The sequence below is a fragment of the Mauremys mutica genome, chromosome 11 (assembly GCF_020497125.1).
Source record: "Mauremys mutica isolate MM-2020 ecotype Southern chromosome 11, ASM2049712v1, whole genome shotgun sequence".
Lineage (NCBI taxonomy): Eukaryota > Metazoa > Chordata > Testudines > Geoemydidae > Mauremys > Mauremys mutica.
The window spans coordinates 54,649,818-54,665,781 of record NC_059082.1 but is presented as its reverse complement, the minus strand read 5'-3'; the positions used below and the strand labels follow the sequence as shown (position 1 = coordinate 54,665,781).

Genomic DNA, 15,964 nt, shown 5'->3' with positions numbered 1-15,964 from the left:
CACGAAACATCCTTGCACCGGCCCTGGTTAGGGGTCTATTATAGGAGTGGGTGAGTGAGATTCTGTGGTCTGCAATATGCAAGAGGTCAGATGAGATGATCACGATGGTCCCTTCTGACCTTAAAGTCTGTGACTAAATGGTCAGTTTTCCGAATGAAGAGAGGTAAATAGTGGTGTCCCCCAGGGGTCTGAGCCCAGTCCTATTCAACATATTCATAAATGATCTGGGAAAAGGGGTAAACAGTGAGGTGGCAAAGTTTGCAGATGATACAGAATTACTCGATTGTTAAGTTCAAAGCACACTGCAAAGAGTTACAAAAGGATCTCAAAAAACTGGGTGACTGGGCAACAAAATGGCAGATAAAATTCAATGTTGATAAATGCAAAGTTAATGCACATTGGAAAACATAATCCCAAATACACGTACAATCAGGAAAGAGATCTTGATGTCATTGTGGATAGTTCTCTGAAAACATACACTCAATGTGCAGCTGCAGTCAAAAAAGCTAACAATGTTAGAAACTATAAAGAAAAGGATAGATAAGACAGTAAATATTATAATGCCACTATTGAAATCCATGGTACACCCACACCTTGAATACTGCGGGCAGTTCTGGTTGCCCCAGCTCCACACAGATATATTAGAAATAGAAAAGGTACAGAGAAGGGCAACAAAAGTGATAGGGGTATGGAACAGCTTCTGTGTGGAAGATTAAAAAGCCTTGGGGCTGTTCAGCTTGGAAAAGAGATGACTAAGAGAGGGGGCTATGATAGAGGTCTATAAAATCATGATTCGAGTGGAGAAAGTGAATAAGGAAGTGTTATTTGCTCCTTCACATAACACAAGAACCAGGGGTCACCCAATGAAATTAAGAAGCAAATTAAATTAAAACAAGAGGAAGTCCATCTTCACACAGTGAACCTGTGGAACTTGTTGCCAGGGGATGTTGTGAAGACCAAAAGTATAACTGAGTTCAGAACAGAAATAGATAAGTTCATGGCAATCCATCAATGGCTATTAGCCAGGATGGCCAGGGATGCAACCCCATGCTCTGGGTGTCCCTAGCCTCTGACTGCCAGAAGCTGGGCCTGGAGGACAGGGGCTGGATCACTCAATAATTGCTCTCTTCTGTTCATTCCTTTTGAAGCATCTGGCACTGGCCACTTTTGGAAGACAGGACACAGGACTAGATGGACCAGTATGGCCGTTTTCATGTTCTAGGAGCCCAGACCAGCTCTTCTCAGGGCTCCGCAAGGAAGGGTGCAGCTCAGCTGGGCTTGGGGGGCCCCTGAGAGGGCAGGGCCTGCACTGTGGACCGCATCAGCAGCCTGCACAGCCAGGAGGACATGGCTATGTGGGGAGGTGGAAGCAGAGGCCTGGAGAATCGCCGAGAGCTGCACACCTCTCGCTGCCCCTCGGTTCCACACCCACTGCTTGGCATCCCACTCTCCTTTGTACCCAGTGCCCAGGCTGCCCCTTCCAGCCTTGTGCCAAAGGGCTATGCCATGTAATGGGGTTCAGCCTCCTTGATGCCCCCTGCTGAGAAGCACATATTCTGGGAGTGTCTCCAAGCCAGTTGTGCCTCCCCAGGGCCGGCACAGCCCATTGCTGTGCAATCAGTGCTCCATTCAGCCCGTTCCGCATCCCCCAGCTTGGGCTTGGCCTCCTGGCAGCATCTCTCTGGCCTTTGCTGTGATGGTGCTCGGCACTGGTCTGGCGCTGTCCCTGTGATCTCGTGGCCCACCTGGGGCTGAAGGTTCTTCCCACAGCACATGGGCAGGGCTTGCTCCAGGAACCATGGTTGCTGTTCAGATAGATGTGGGGTTCCTGACCTCCCCTCCCCCCGACTCTCTCCAGCCTGAGCTCTCCCTTGACTTTTTCCCACCTTGCTGACTCCCCATGCTCCACTGACCCTGGGGCTCCCCGTCAGCTTGATGCCAAGCCCTTAGGGAAATCAGTTGCCTGCCCCAGCTCAGCTCTTCCTGCAGGGCCTGCCCCCACCAGGCCCTCTGCTTGCACTACTGAGCTGGGCTGCAAGTGCCCTGCCTCCATGGAGGGAGAAGGAGGGCATGGGGCCAGAGAAACAGCTGGGCATCTTTAAACTAACTGGCCCTGGAGTGCTGTGAGGCCGGGACAGAGGACATATGTGGTTACAGCACCTGGGGACATCAGCAGAAAGGCCACGCTGGCTGCCACTGAAAAAAAAAATCCTGCCACCTGGGAGTTCTACACTGAGGTCAAGAGTGGGACTTAATTTGACTTAGAAATCGCTGTGAGCCCTGGGTGGTGGGGCTCCCACTGCTAGCCCTGCATGTGGTGGGACTCCACTGCCAGCATGGGATGTGGGAGAGGGAACCCAGTGCAGCCCCCTAGGCCTGGGGAGGGTGAAGAACCCTAAGAGGAGCAGAGGTGAGGCTGGGAGGGCTGAACTATGGCCACGGGGACTGACGTGAGGAGGGTGAGGGCTGTACTGATGGTGGGTTCTGAGCAGATGGGGTGCGTGCTGGGAAGGTGAATTGAGGGTGGTGGGGATCGATAGGGTAGGGGGGCAAACTGTTGGGGTGGTGATGGGGGCTGGGGAACTGAGCTGAGGGGGGGCTGAATTGAGGGGGGTTGGGTGGGGACAGAACTGATGGGGGGCTTGGGGACAGCATTAATTGCTGGGCAGGAGAGGGGCAAATGTGGGGGTGAGGGCTCCTGCTGCAGGGGCCACTGTATCCTGTATCCAGCATCCAGCACACTGGGAGAATGGGTAACACTAATGTCACATGCACACACCCTGCCAACGGGCAGCGGGGGTTCAAACAGCAAGAGACTGACCTAAAACACACAATAGAATCTTTTTTTAAAAATCTCATGATTTTCATGAGGCCGTGGGGACCTGCTGGGAGCCCAGCATGGTGCCCAAGGAAGAGCTCATGCTGCAGGCTACAGGAGGATAAGCCCCAATCTTACTGCAGCTGATGGAGGCTCACCCTTAGCCCAGGGGCCCTCCCTGATGTAAGGCTGAGGAAGGCCCTATGGGCCACAGGACAGCAGCCACATCTCTCACAGTGCCAGCGTGCCATCTATGCGTCATCCCGCTTGCTCCCCCTGCGGGGGACGTGCTGGGAAAGTGAGCTGCTGGGGTTGAAGCTGGAGACTCACACAGCTCTTTATGATCCTGGTTCTGCCAGTGCCTATCCCCCCTTCGCCCACTCCCTGCTGTTGCCCTCGCTCGAGATTTGTCGGGAGGCTCATGGTATCGGAGGGGTTCTTCAAGCCCCAACTCCGAGAGGCAGGTGCTGCCATAGGCCTCAGCTTTCAATAGCACCACCCAGTGCTACCCTCCTGGCTGCAGGGCTGGGACCCCACGCCTGCACCCGGCAGCGGAGACAAAGAACCACCACAGCTGGGGGTCAGGTCTCATGACGTTTATGTCAATCTCATGATTTTGGGACACAGGCGTTTGGTGCTGGTGTCGCTGCCTGGGGGAGTTGTGGGCGACGCTCAGCGCGCTGGGCCTGGCTTCAGGGTCATCAGTGCTGCAGGATGGGGTGGAGGCTGGGAGCATGTAGGGGGCATGGCGGATGGCCCTGTTCCCGGCTGGGGATGCTCTGCAAAAGGAGGAGGTGCCAGGCCGCGCCCACCATAGGCCTTGCCACCGTTTTGAGAGCAGCTGCTGCCCGAAGCAGGGCCCAAGAGACCAGGCCAGTCCAATGCAGGGTCAGTCCGTGCCCCAGGTGCATGCTCCCAGGGATGGGTGCAGGGCAGGGCTCATAACTCATCTCTGCTTTCAGGGGCATCCGCCGGGCGTGTCCCATTTGTGTCCTTGGGCTCCTCTGGGCTCTCAGGAACCTAGGGAACAGCAAGGTGGTTACCATGGAAACCACTGCCCCAAGCAGGCCCGGCATGCATCGGGGGCAAGGCCAGGACCCCATGGAGAAGGCAGGAGAGACACGTCTCTCTCCAAAGTGGGGAGGGGCATTAGAGACAGTGGGGAACAGGGTGTGAGGGTTCCTGCTTTCCCTGGCGAGGGACCCAGCCCTCTGCCCCATGGGAAAGGGGTGCAAAGGACCATGGGGGAGGGACATGAGGGACACCTCTCTCTTCATGGTGGGAGAGTTACTGGGGCTGGGCGGAGCCGGCTGCTGCAGGCTGATGGGCTAGCGAAAGGTTGGTGGGATGGGTTGGTCCGAGTGACCTCCTTGCTAAAGCAACAGCCTGAGTCAGCAGGCTTCCAGCTTCAAACGGTGGCAGGCTGGAGCCCTGGGACTCTACTAACCACAGGCGGTGTCTCCTCCACAGGCAGCATCCCACCGTTCTCCAGGAACTTGGAGAAGGTCTCCAGGTCTCTAGCGCTCTTGTACTCAATCATCTGGTGCAGGCAGAGGAGAAACATGAGACGGTGGTGCTGCAGGATTGCCTCTTTGCAGGCTGACCTCCCAGGACCTCACTGCGAGCAGCATAACCTGCTTCCACCCACCACCTTCCACGCTAGGTCTGGGCCAGCCTAATCTCCTGCTTCTGACATTGCCAGCACCAGATTCTCCTGAGAGGTGCAAGAACCTCCAGCAGAGAATTTTGGGCTAGCCCACCCCAGGAAAGTCTCCTCCTGACCCCATTGGCGAGTGGCTCCTGCCCAGAAGCAGGTGGGGTTGTAGCTCTGCTAAAGCACTTGGTTATTTTATCTGAAGAAGTGGGTATTCACCCACGAAAGCTCATGCTGCAAAACGTCTGTTAGTCTATAAGGTGCCACAGGATTCTTTGCTGCTTGGTTATTTTAGTCTGTCTTGTTATAACCCTGGAGGGTCCTGTTACCCAGAGAAACATCCGGTCCCTGTTGGAATCCTACAGAGCTCTTGGCCTCAATAGCATCTTGTGGCAGTGAGTTCCACAGGCTGTGTTGTGTGAAAGAATATTTCCTTTGATCACTGTTGGATTTGTTCCCTTCTGGGATCATTGACTGTCTCGTTCTTCTTGTGTTACGAGACAGGGAGCACAGACGCTCCCAACCTACCATCTCTAGAGCAGTCAGTATCTGATAGTCTGTTACTCTGTCCCCTCTTACCCACCCTCTCTCTAAGGGAACAATCCCAGTCGTTTCAATTGCGCCTTGCTTTCTCCAACCTCTGATCCTTCTCATTGCCCTTCTCTGAACCCCTTGAGCTCTGCATCCCGTGTGAGCTGGGGGACCAGTGCTGCATGCAGTATCCAGATGAGGGCCTAGAATGGCTCCTTGCTGTCACCCAGCACAGCTCCAGGAGTGACCCACATCCTGCACCCAAGTGCACCCCATCCCAGTGGGCCCTTCCCATCCCATCCATGCAACCACAGCAGTACCTTCCTGTCTGGCCCGGCAGGGAAATAGTGCAGCGTAGGGTAGCCACGGATGGTGAGATTCATGATCTCGTTGGCTGTTGCATCCAGCTTGGCGATGATGATGTTCTCATGATTTTTATACTTCTCACCCAGCTCCTCCCAGACAGGTGCCATCTCCTTGCAATGTGTGCACCAGGGGGCATCTGCCGTGACAGAGAGGGGTTGCTTGTTTGCTCTGCAGGGAGCGTCATGGGGGCAGAGCACTGGGGCTGGGATGGCAGCTCCAGCACCTGGGCTAGGAGACTAGAGGAGCTGGCAAAGTCAGCAGGGCAGGGGCACACAGCACAATCAGGCTGGACTGGCTGGAGCCTTTGCCCACCATGCACGGCAATGCTTTAGATGCTTGGGAGTGACTCGGGCACTTAAAATGATTCCCCTCGGTGCGTGGGGTCAGGGCTCCCCAGGTCCCCTCAGTGTGTGGGGTCAGGGCTCCCCAGGACCCCTCAGTGCATGGGGTAAGGGCTTCCCAGGTCCCCTCGGTGTGTGGGGTCAGGGCTTCCCAGGTCCCCTCGGTGCGTGGAGTCAGGCTTCCCAGGTCCCCTCGGTGCGTGGAGTCAGGCTTCCCAGGTCCCCTCGGTGTGTGGGGTCAGGGCTTCCCAGGTCCCCTCGGTGCGTGGAGTCAGGCTTCCCAGGTCCCCTTGGTGCGTGGGGTCAGGGCTCCCCAGGGACGGAAGGGCTTGGAGGAGACCAATGAAGGAGCTGGACAGCCTGAATGAGGGAGCTTGGCCTGGGCAGGGTGGGACACACGCTGCAAACACCTACCAGGTGACACTCACCCATTTCGTCCCCCCGCCCGGGATGAGGGGATTGGTCAGTGTGGCAGGAATTGCTGGGCTCCCTGGAGGTGAGACGCTGCAGACGGGAAATCGCCTCCCCAGGGAAGGGAAGGTCACCTGAGACAGTGAGCTCTACCCCGGACACACGCTAGGAATGTCCCCTCTGCCCCGAGTAGCTGGACTGAGTTGCCCGCATCCTCCAGCTCCCATGTCTAGGCAGTCTCTTGCCGGAACAGCTTTGCCTGGTAGTGTGTGCAGTTGGTGCTTGTGTCTGCACCAGGCCCTGGCCAAGGGCGTCAGGCAGGCCTGGGGCAGGGGGAGGCCCAGCCTCACGCTCACAGAGCTGATACTTACAGAACTTCACAAAAACATTCTTGGCCTCGTCGTAAGCCACTTGCTCAAAGTTCTTGCCAACAAGGATTTTAACTGGACGCTTATCCCAGTCCTCAGGGACCTCCTCACTCATGAGATGGGGCTGCGGAGAGAGGGAGGGGCTGTGTGTGCTGTTTGCTAACTCACTTCCAGAGAGTGCTGCGAAGAGCTGCTATGGCTGCAAACTTCTGAGCTGTGTGTGTGCCATACGAGCTTGCACAGGCCTCACGCCTGGTTCCCCACACCTGGCCCTGCAGCGCTAACGCAGAGCTCAGAGGAGGGTGCTTGGCATTCCTAATACAGTAGATGCCACTCGCTGCCCTCCAGGCTGAGCAATTCTGGGTGAACTTCACACAAAGGGGAACGTCTGCATGAGTGGTCAAGAAGGGCCCTTTTGAGTGATCCAGCTGCATCATAGAATCATAGACTATCAGGATTGGAAGGGACCTCAGGAGGTATCTAGTCCAACCCCCTGCTCAAAGCAGGACCAACCCCAACTAAATCATCCCAGCCAGGGCTTTGTCAAGCCTGACCTTAAAAACCTCTAAGGAAGGAGATTCCACCACCTCCCTAGGTAACCCATTCCAGTGCTTCACCACCCTCCTAGTGAAAAAGTTTTTCCTAATGTCCAACCTAAACCTCCCCCACTGCAACTTGAGACCATTACTCCTTGTTCTGTCATCAGGTACCACTGAGACCAGTCTAGATCTTGTTGCTACTGAAAAAAATATTAACCCTGGAAAATGATGGCTGTAACAGGCTTCTCAAGAGGGAAATGATAGTATGATTATGTCTAGAAACTTAGGCGTGGTCTACACTACAAAGTTATGCCTTGACTACACTGCCACTTTACAGCGCTGCAACCTTCTCACCCGGGGGTGTGAAAAAACACATCCCTGAGTGCTGCACGTTTCAGCGCTGTAAAGTGCCAGTGCAGACAGTGCACCAGTGCTGGTAGCCATGCTCCCAGCACTGGTAGCTACTCCCCTTGTGGCGGTGGGTTTTTTATAGCGTTGGAAGAGCTCTCTCCCAGCGCTCTGCCGCAACTACACAGCAGCGCTTTCATGTGGCTAGTGAAAACGCCCTGCGGTCAGCTTCACTACATTTCTCAGGTTGTGAAAAATTTCACACCTTATGCAGTGTAGTTAAGCCAACCTAAGGCCCAATGTAGACATCGCTAAGTTGATGAAAGACTCCTTTCCATCCCTGAAGTGTTTATGCTACAGTGACACCACTGCAGCATTTCTAGTGTAGCCATAAAGAACTCTACTTTCAGTGAGTGCTTGATGACAGAGGGACAGTATGTGTGGAAGAAAAACATCGCACAAGGGGGGGTCTAAGAACGAACCCCCTGGAGCCGAAGATTCAGATCTTGGCATGGGCAACTCAGCTCTCGTCCTGCTGCGGCCGGGAAGTCAGGGAGTCCCTTGGTGTTTGCTGGCTGGGAAACCAAGAACTGCTCTGTGGGCTGGGTGAGAGCCCAGCAAGGACTCTCTGTAGGGGGTGGGATGGGGTCTGCCCCCAGAGGTGGCTGTATCAGTGGGGCACTGCACAGGAGCTGGGAGGTGCTCGGCATTAAAGGAGCTAGGGCTGGGATGGCAGCAGGTTCGGGGCACAGAAGGAATGTGGCCAAGGGCTCCCAGGTTGCCCTCACTTAATCTGGTGGTGGCACATGGTCTTCAGCTCTCCCCACCCCCGCAAATGGCAGCACTCCCCTCACTGCTGTCAGGAGGGATGGGCCGGGCCTGAGCCCTGGGCATGGCTGTTGTGCGCACCTGGACCTTGCCATCGAGCACAGCCTGGGCAAAGGAGCCCACGGCCTGGGTGGTGAACTCGTCCGTGGCCATGCGGTACTTCCTGTTGGTCTCGGTGTTGATGAAGCGCATGGTGGGGGCCTCGTGGCTCTTGAGGCCGAAGTACTGCAGCACTTGGGCACCTTCCCCATTCACATCGATGAGCACGAAGAGAACCTATAGCGGGGCACAGACATGGGGCAGCCGCAGCCCAGACTGGCCTAGCCATGCCCTCCCCAGCCCCGGGATTGAGAGCCCCCCTGCCCTGCAGGCTCCCTCACTGCCCCACAGACCTGTGCTGGGAGCGAGAGCTCCCACAGACCCCCTTGCTGCCCCACAGAGCCTGCGCTAGGACTAGGAGCCCCCCCGCAGACCCCCTCACTGCCCCCCAGTGCCTGTGCTGGGACTGGGAGCTCCCCCAGGCCCCATTGCTGCCCCACAGAGCCTGTGCTGGGACTGAGAGACACCCCCCCCGATCCCTGCCCTGCAGTGCCTGTGCTGGGACTGAGCCCCCGTCCACACCAGCCCCACCATGCCCTCCCCTGCGCTGGGACTGAGAGCCCCCCACGCACCCTTGCTGCCCCATAGAGCCTGTGCTGGGACTAGGAGGCCCCTGCAGGCCCCATTGCTGCCCTACAGAGCCTGCGCTGGGGCTGAGAGCCACCCACCCACCCCTCGCTGCCCCACAGAGACTGTGCTGGGACTGAGAGCCCCCCACCCACCCCTCGCTGCCCCACAGATCCTGCACTGCAACTGAGAGCCCCCCCCATGACCCTCACTGCCCCACAGAGCCTGCGCTGGGACTGTGCACATCTGAGCCTGTCCTTTCCCTGACACCCCCACTCCCCCTGTCGGCCACCCTGGGCCAGCAGGGCCCCTCCCGAGCCAGCCAGGCCCAGAAAACGAACCACTCCCATTCCCAGCGCTGGGGCAGCGAGCCAGCGGTGACACCAGGGCTGGGATGAGGCTCTCAGGCTTAAGGGACTCAACCACATGCCCAGCCAGGCCAGCCCATGGTGCGTGCATGCCAGCCACGCCTTGGTGTCCCACAGCCCTGGCGAGAGCCCTGCCAGCTGGGAGCAGCCTGCCTGGTCTGGCCAGGCCAGGTGAGCGGGGCATGCTGGTCTCAACGGCTGCAGCTCACAGGGTCAGTGCCACGCTGCCAGGGACGCAACTAGCTGGTTACCTGGCCCCTGAACGGGGGTGCAGCAGCCCGGAAGCTGCCCAGGATCTCCAAGTGGGGCTCCAGGGTCTTGTTAATAAACAGCAGCAGGTGGTTGAGGATTTTTGCCCCGAATATCTTTGGCGAGTTCTAGGGAGAGAAAGAGGGTTTGCTGCCCAGTGACGCTGGTGGGAAGCACGCGCGCGCACGCACACACACACACACACACACACACACACACACGTTCCTGCAGCAACTACCACACGGCGCCGGGCACCGGCTGCAGCCCCAGGGGCGTGGGAAGGGCTGGCAGGAAAGGCCTAGTGTGTCTGGACGCTCTCCATGTGCATTTGTCTGCCCACGCCAGTGGCCCCCCCACACACACACACACCGGCTGTCCAGTGCGCAGTGTGCCCTATGCCAGCCCTGCCCAATGCCCTGGCTGCCATCCACACAGACACCCCCAGATGTGAGCCCTCATTTCCCACCACACCCCCGCCAGCTGTGATCCCCTCCACACCTGGCTGTGCGGCAAGCCGTGTGCCCTAGGCTAGCCCTGCCCAGTGCCCCAGCTATAATCCCCACCACACACACACTGTTCAGAGAGCAATGTGCCCTAGGCCAGCCCGGCTCACCCACAACAGCTTATGCTCAAATAAATGTGTTAGTCTCTAAAGTATCACAAGGACTCCTCTGTTTTTTTGCTGATACAGACTAACACGGCTACCACTGAAACCTGTCACACGGGAGGGCGCTGTGCTGTGAGCCATGTGCCCTCCGCCAGCCCCGCCCGGCGCCCCGGCTGCAATCCCTCCGCCAGCCCCGCCCGGCGCCCCGGCTGCAAGCCCTCCGCCAGCCCCGCCCGGCGCCCCGGCTGCAAGCCCTCCGCCAGCCCCGCCCGGCGCCCCGGCTGCAATCCCTCCGCCAGCCCCGCCCGGCGCCCCGGCTGCAAGCCCTCCGCCAGCCCCGCCCGGCGCCCCGGCTGCAAGCCCTCCGCCAGCCCCGCCCGGCGCCCCTGCTGCAAGCCCTCCGCCAGCCCCGCCCGGCGCCCCGGCTGCAAGCCCTCCGCCAGCCCCGCCCGGCGCCCCGGCTGCAATCCCTCCGCCAGCCCCGCCCGGCGCCCCGGCTGCAATCCCTCCGCCAGCGCCGCCCGGCGCCCCGGCTGCAAGCCCTCCGTCAGATCCGCCCGGCGCCCCGGCTGCAAGCCCTCCGCCAGCCCCGCCCGGCGCCCCGGCTGCACTCACGCCGCCAGCCCCGCCCGGCGCCCCGGCTGCAAGCCCTCCGCCAGCCCCGCCCGGCGCCCCGGCTGCAATCCCTCCGCCAGCCCCGCCCGGCGCCCCGGCTGCAATCCCTCCGCCAGCCCCGCCCGGCGCCCCGGCTGCAATCCCTCCGTCAGCCCCCCCGCCCGGCGCCCCGGCTGCAATCCCTCCGCCAGCCCCGCCCGGCGCCCCGGCTGCAATCCCTCCGCCAGCCCCGCCCGGCGCCCCGGCTGCAATCCCTCCGCCAGCCCCGCCCGGCGCCCCGGCTGCAATCCCTCCGCCAGCCCCGCCCGGCGCCCCGGCTGCAATCCCTCCGCCAGACCCGCCCTGCAGTGCACTGGCTGTGTAAAGCTCTCTGGTCTCTCTGGGGCTGTTCTCATGAGTGGGGAGGGGGGTCTCACCTGACTGGTGAACTCCATCACCAGCTCCAGGCTGTGCAGGACAATGAAGCGGGAGAGCTCCTCCTTGTTCAGGCCCAGCTCCGCGTCCAGTGGGAAATCCGCCCGCTTCTCATCAAACTGCAACACACCAAGGCGGGCCAGTGCCACACACTGAGAGCTGGGCAGGGCCCCAGGCTGCCTCCCCGGGGCCATGTCCTGCTGGGGCAAAAGCCTTGGGAAAATGCCCTGCCCTGGCCATTGCATTAGCCCCTCCTGCCCATCTACCCAGGCCTTTCCCATCTCACCGTACCCGCCTTGTCACCTGCTGGGGCTAGTGCTCATTCCCATCTCTGGGTGGCCCATAAGAACGGCCATACTAGGTCAGACCAAAGGTCCCTCTGGCCCAGTATCCTGTCTGCCTACAGTGGCCAGTGCCAGATGCCCCAGAGGGAATGAACAGAACAGATAATCATCAAGTGATCCATCCCCTGTCACCCATTTTGAGCTCCTGACAAACAGAGGCTAGAGACACCATACCCGCCCAACAGCCATTGATGGACCTATCCTCCATGAAGCCCCATGTCCCTGTTGGGCTGTTGCTGGGGTAGGGCCAGTGCCAGGTGCCTTGCCCCGCCCCCCCTCACCTTCTTGAAGAGACAGACGGTGTCGGGGGTGACGCTGTATTTCTGGAAGAGCTCCGTCCTGTTGGAGACCCCGAAGGTCACGTCCACGGCATCACTGGCAACTTCATAAAAGCCCTGGGCAGCTTTGCTCTGCAGGTCCTGTAAACAGCCCGCGAGGCCCTGAGCTGAGCTGGGCTGGGGGAGGGGCATTGCGCTGCCCACCCAGACCAGCTCCCCGGCAGCCCCATGGTGAAGCGCACTCTCCATCTAACATGGTGCTGCAGCCTGTGGCGCCTACAGGCCTAGGCATGCAACATGGCACCCGCAGCCATGATGCCCAGGGGGCTGGCACCATAGGGACTGTGCCCTGGCCCCTCGCCCATGGGGCACCAGGGAAGGGGAGGTGTTGATGCCTTTGCGAGGTGGGTATTGGGGTGGGGGGGCGGTTGCTGGAGGGCCCTCCCACAGCATGCACACAGGGCTGGCATTGGCTCGTGGCACCTCCTGGCCAAGCTCAGGGCCTCCAGGGGGCATTGTGGTGTGGGCACCGTCCCTGCCAGCCAGTGGGGAAAGGCCCCACCTAGACACTCTGAGCAGCCACCGCCCCACCCAGCCCAGTGGCATGCTGAACCGTCTGTCCCAGTGCCACACCCGGAAGCTCCACCAGGCCCCACGGCCTCCGCTCCTGCCCACCAGGCCCCGCACCTTGAAGAACCCGATGACAACGACATCCTGGGAGGCAATGAACTCCAGGGCGCTGGCCTCGTCCTGCAGCAGCTCTGTGCTGGGGCCGGCCTTCCGCCGCATCCACCGCACAATGCCCTCGGCGTCCCGCTGCCCTGCACGCAGCACCGCAGCATGTCACCTACCCGAGGTGTTCCCGCACCCCAGCCCCCACGGCCCTTCCCACACTGCACCCCACAGCGCCCCCTGCACTGCAAACACCCTCCTCTGCACCACACAGCCACAGTCCCCCCGAACCCCCCCCCGCACTGCAAATACACACACCCACAGCCCCTCCTCTGCACCACACAGCCACAGTCCCCCCGAACCCTGGCCCACAGCCCCCCCGAACCCCCCCCCCCGCACTGCAAATACACACACACAGCCCCTCCTCTGCACCACACAGCCACAGTCCCCCCAAACCCTGGCCCACAGCCCCCCCGCACACACCCCCCCGCACTGCAAATACACACACACAGCCCCTCCTTTGCACCACACAGCCACAGTCCCCCCGAACCCTGGCCCACAGCCCCCCCCGAACCCCCCCCGCACTGCAAATACACACAGCCCCTCCTCTGCACCACACAGCCACAGTCCCCCCGAACCCTGGCCCACAGCCCCCCCCCGAACCCCCTCCCCCCCGCTCTGCAAATACACACACACAGCCCCTCCTCTGCACCACACAGCCACAGACCCCCCGAACCCTGGCCCACAGCCCCCCCCACCCCCCCCCCCGCACTGCAAATACACACAGCCCCTCCTCTGCACCACACAGCCACAGTCCCCCCGAACCCTGGCCCACAGCCCCCCCCAACCCCCCCCGCACTGCAAACAAACACACACAGCCCCTCCTCTGCACCACACAGCCACAGTCCCCCCGAACCCTGGCCCACAGCCCCCCCCGAACCCCCCCCCCGCACTGCAAATACACACACACAGCCCCTCCTCTGCACCACACAGCCACAGTCCCCCCGAACCCTGGCCCACAGCCCCCCCGAACCCCCCCCCCCGCACTGCAAATAGACACACACAGCCCCTCCTCTGCACCACACAGCCACAGTCCCCCCGAACCCTGGCCCACAGCCCCCCCCGAACCCCCCCCGCACTGCAAATACACACACACACAGCCCCTCCTCTGCACCACACAGCCACAGTCCCCCCAAATCCTGGCCCACAGCCCCCCCCGAACTCCCGCCCCGCACTGCAAATACACACACACAGCCCCTCCTCTGCACCACACAGCCACAGTCCCCCCGAACCCTGGCCCACAGCCCCCCCGAACCCCCCCCCGCACTGCAAATACACACAGCCCCTCCTCTGCACCACACAGCCACAGTCCCCCCGAACCCTGGCCCACAGCCCCCCCACCCCCCCCGCACTGCAAATACACTCATCCTGGCCCTCCTCTGCACCACACAGCCACAGTCCCCCCAAACCCTGGCCCACAGCCCCCCCCCGAACCCCCTCCCGCACTGCAAATACACACACCCTGCCCTCCTCTGCACCACACAGCCACAGTCCCCCCGAACCCTGGCCCACAGCCCCCCCCCCGAACCCCCTCCCCCCCACTCTGCAAATACACACACACAGCCCTCCTCTGCACCACACAGCCACAGTCCCCCCGAACCCTGGCCCATGGCCCCCACAGCCCCCTGCACTGCAAACACACACACCCCAGACCCTCTCCTGCACTCTGGCCCATGGCCCCCATGGGCCTTCCCTCACACTGCAAACCCACAGCAACTCCCCTGCACCACAAACCCACAGTCCTTCCCCTGCGTCCTTAGCTACAGCCCCCCAGCACACTCCTGCCCCGCACTGCAAACCTATACCCCCCCACACTGCAACCCCGCCCCCACAGCCCCTCCTGCGCACCTTCACCCGCGGCCCCATACAGCCTGTCTCCTGCACTGCAAACCCACAGCCCCTTCTCCACCCCACCACCCCAAGGCTGTGCTGGGTGAGGCTCCTTCCCAGCCCCACCATGCTCCAGAGCAGGGACCCCCCGAGCAGTGTCAGGCTGTACCTGTGAAGTCTATGGGGTGAGTGCGATTCCCATCTCGGAAGAGCTTCAGCACCGGGTACCCTGTGACGCCGAACTCGGCGCTCAGGTCTGGCTCCTCCATCGCATCCACCTTGGCCAGCCGCAGGCCCGTGGAGTTATTCTTCAGGATGCCAGCGGCACGCGTGAACTCGGGGGCCAGGGCTTGGCAGTGCCCACACCAGGGGGCGTCTGTGAGAAAGGGGCAGGTTAAGCAGGTGAGACCCCCCCCCAGCTCTGCCTGGAGCAGCCCCCAGCATCCTACCCTGCACCCCCCCCAGCTGAAATCTTCCCGCGGGCTCCACCACCTCAAGCTCTGTTGCCCCACCACTCTCGATCCTGGGTAGAGCAGGGCAGAGTCCGGCAGGGGTCACTGTCACAGCCTGAGGCCTGCTGGGGGCTGGGAGAGGGATGGCATGAGCACCCAGAGTGGGGCAGGGGGCTGCACACAGACTCGCCCAGCACAGCCCAGGTTTGCCCAGCCTGGCCCTGGGGAGCACATGTTGGGATCTGCAGCCACGGGACAGGAGAGAATGCATCAGGATGTGTGTCCAGAAAAAGTGTTTGGAGCTGTGCCCAGGGGAGACCCTGGCAGGAGCTGTGCCATGGGGCAGGGGAGAGGAGGGCAGGCTCTGCGCCCAGGGCAGGCTCATGACGATGCTTGCCTGGGGGCGGGTCATTGGGCCTAGCTTTGCCTGCACACTAATGTTTAACTAGCCAGTGTCTCCGCTCTCAGGCCAGGACACCCTTCCTGTGGGAAAGCCACCACCTGAGCCCTGCGCTGAAGGGCAGCCCACTGTTTGCTCTCCCTGGCGCTCAGAGCACAGATGCCCAGGGTCCCACCGGCAGCTGACAGGGCCAAGCACCTGTGCTGACAGCTGTGGCCCCCAACCCCTTAGCAAGTGCTCCCAAGAGCCAGTGACCAGCAGGGTATGCACAGGGCTAACCCCCGAATGGCTACTCAGTGGCAGCACACAGGGTTTGCCGTGAGCCCAGCTGGGTGCCTGGCTGGGGATACGGCCCATGCTGCTGCTGGTACCCACTGCCTGGGCTGAGCTGCCTCCCCCACCCCACCCCCAACTTACAGAACTCCACCAGCAGCAGGCGGTGCTCACGCAGGGCTCGCTCAAAGTTGTGCTGATGGAGCACCAAGACACCCTCTTCCTCCAGGAGCTCATCAGAGACGACGTCCTCCTCTTCCTCCTCCACCACCCCCTCCTCGACCTGGGCTTCCTTGTCTTCCCCCCGGGCGGGTGCCAGCCAGGCCAGCGACAGCAGCAGGACCACGAGCAGCTGGGACTTGGAGCAGCCCATGGCAACAGCGTGGGGAGCAGGCGAGCAGTGCACCAGCCGCCAGCAGGAGAAGGTGTTCTTGAGGCAAGGAGGGCAGATAAGGGCATAGAGGAGCGGGTGGCGCCTGGCCCATGGTGCTCGTGTCCCTTTGTTACTGGCTGATCGGCCTCAGATAAGGTG

General features: G+C 61.0%; 1 protein-coding gene across 1 annotated transcript; it reads right to left on the bottom strand.

The window, feature by feature from the left end:
* Window positions 1-3,451: 3,451 nt before the first annotated feature.
* Window positions 3,452-15,805, bottom strand: PDIA2 (protein disulfide isomerase family A member 2). The gene is made up of 11 exons (XM_044979911.1): window positions 15,577-15,805; window positions 14,477-14,683; window positions 12,433-12,566; window positions 11,749-11,886; window positions 11,126-11,242; window positions 9,490-9,615; window positions 8,286-8,480; window positions 6,493-6,613; window positions 5,324-5,505; window positions 4,266-4,358; window positions 3,452-3,838 (listed from the first exon to the last, which is right to left on the bottom strand). The coding sequence occupies exons 1-11, from the start codon at window positions 15,803-15,805 to the stop codon at window positions 3,758-3,760; spliced, it is 1,623 nt and encodes a 540-aa protein (XP_044835846.1). The 3' UTR covers window positions 3,452-3,757.
* Window positions 15,806-15,964: the final 159 nt, after the last annotated feature.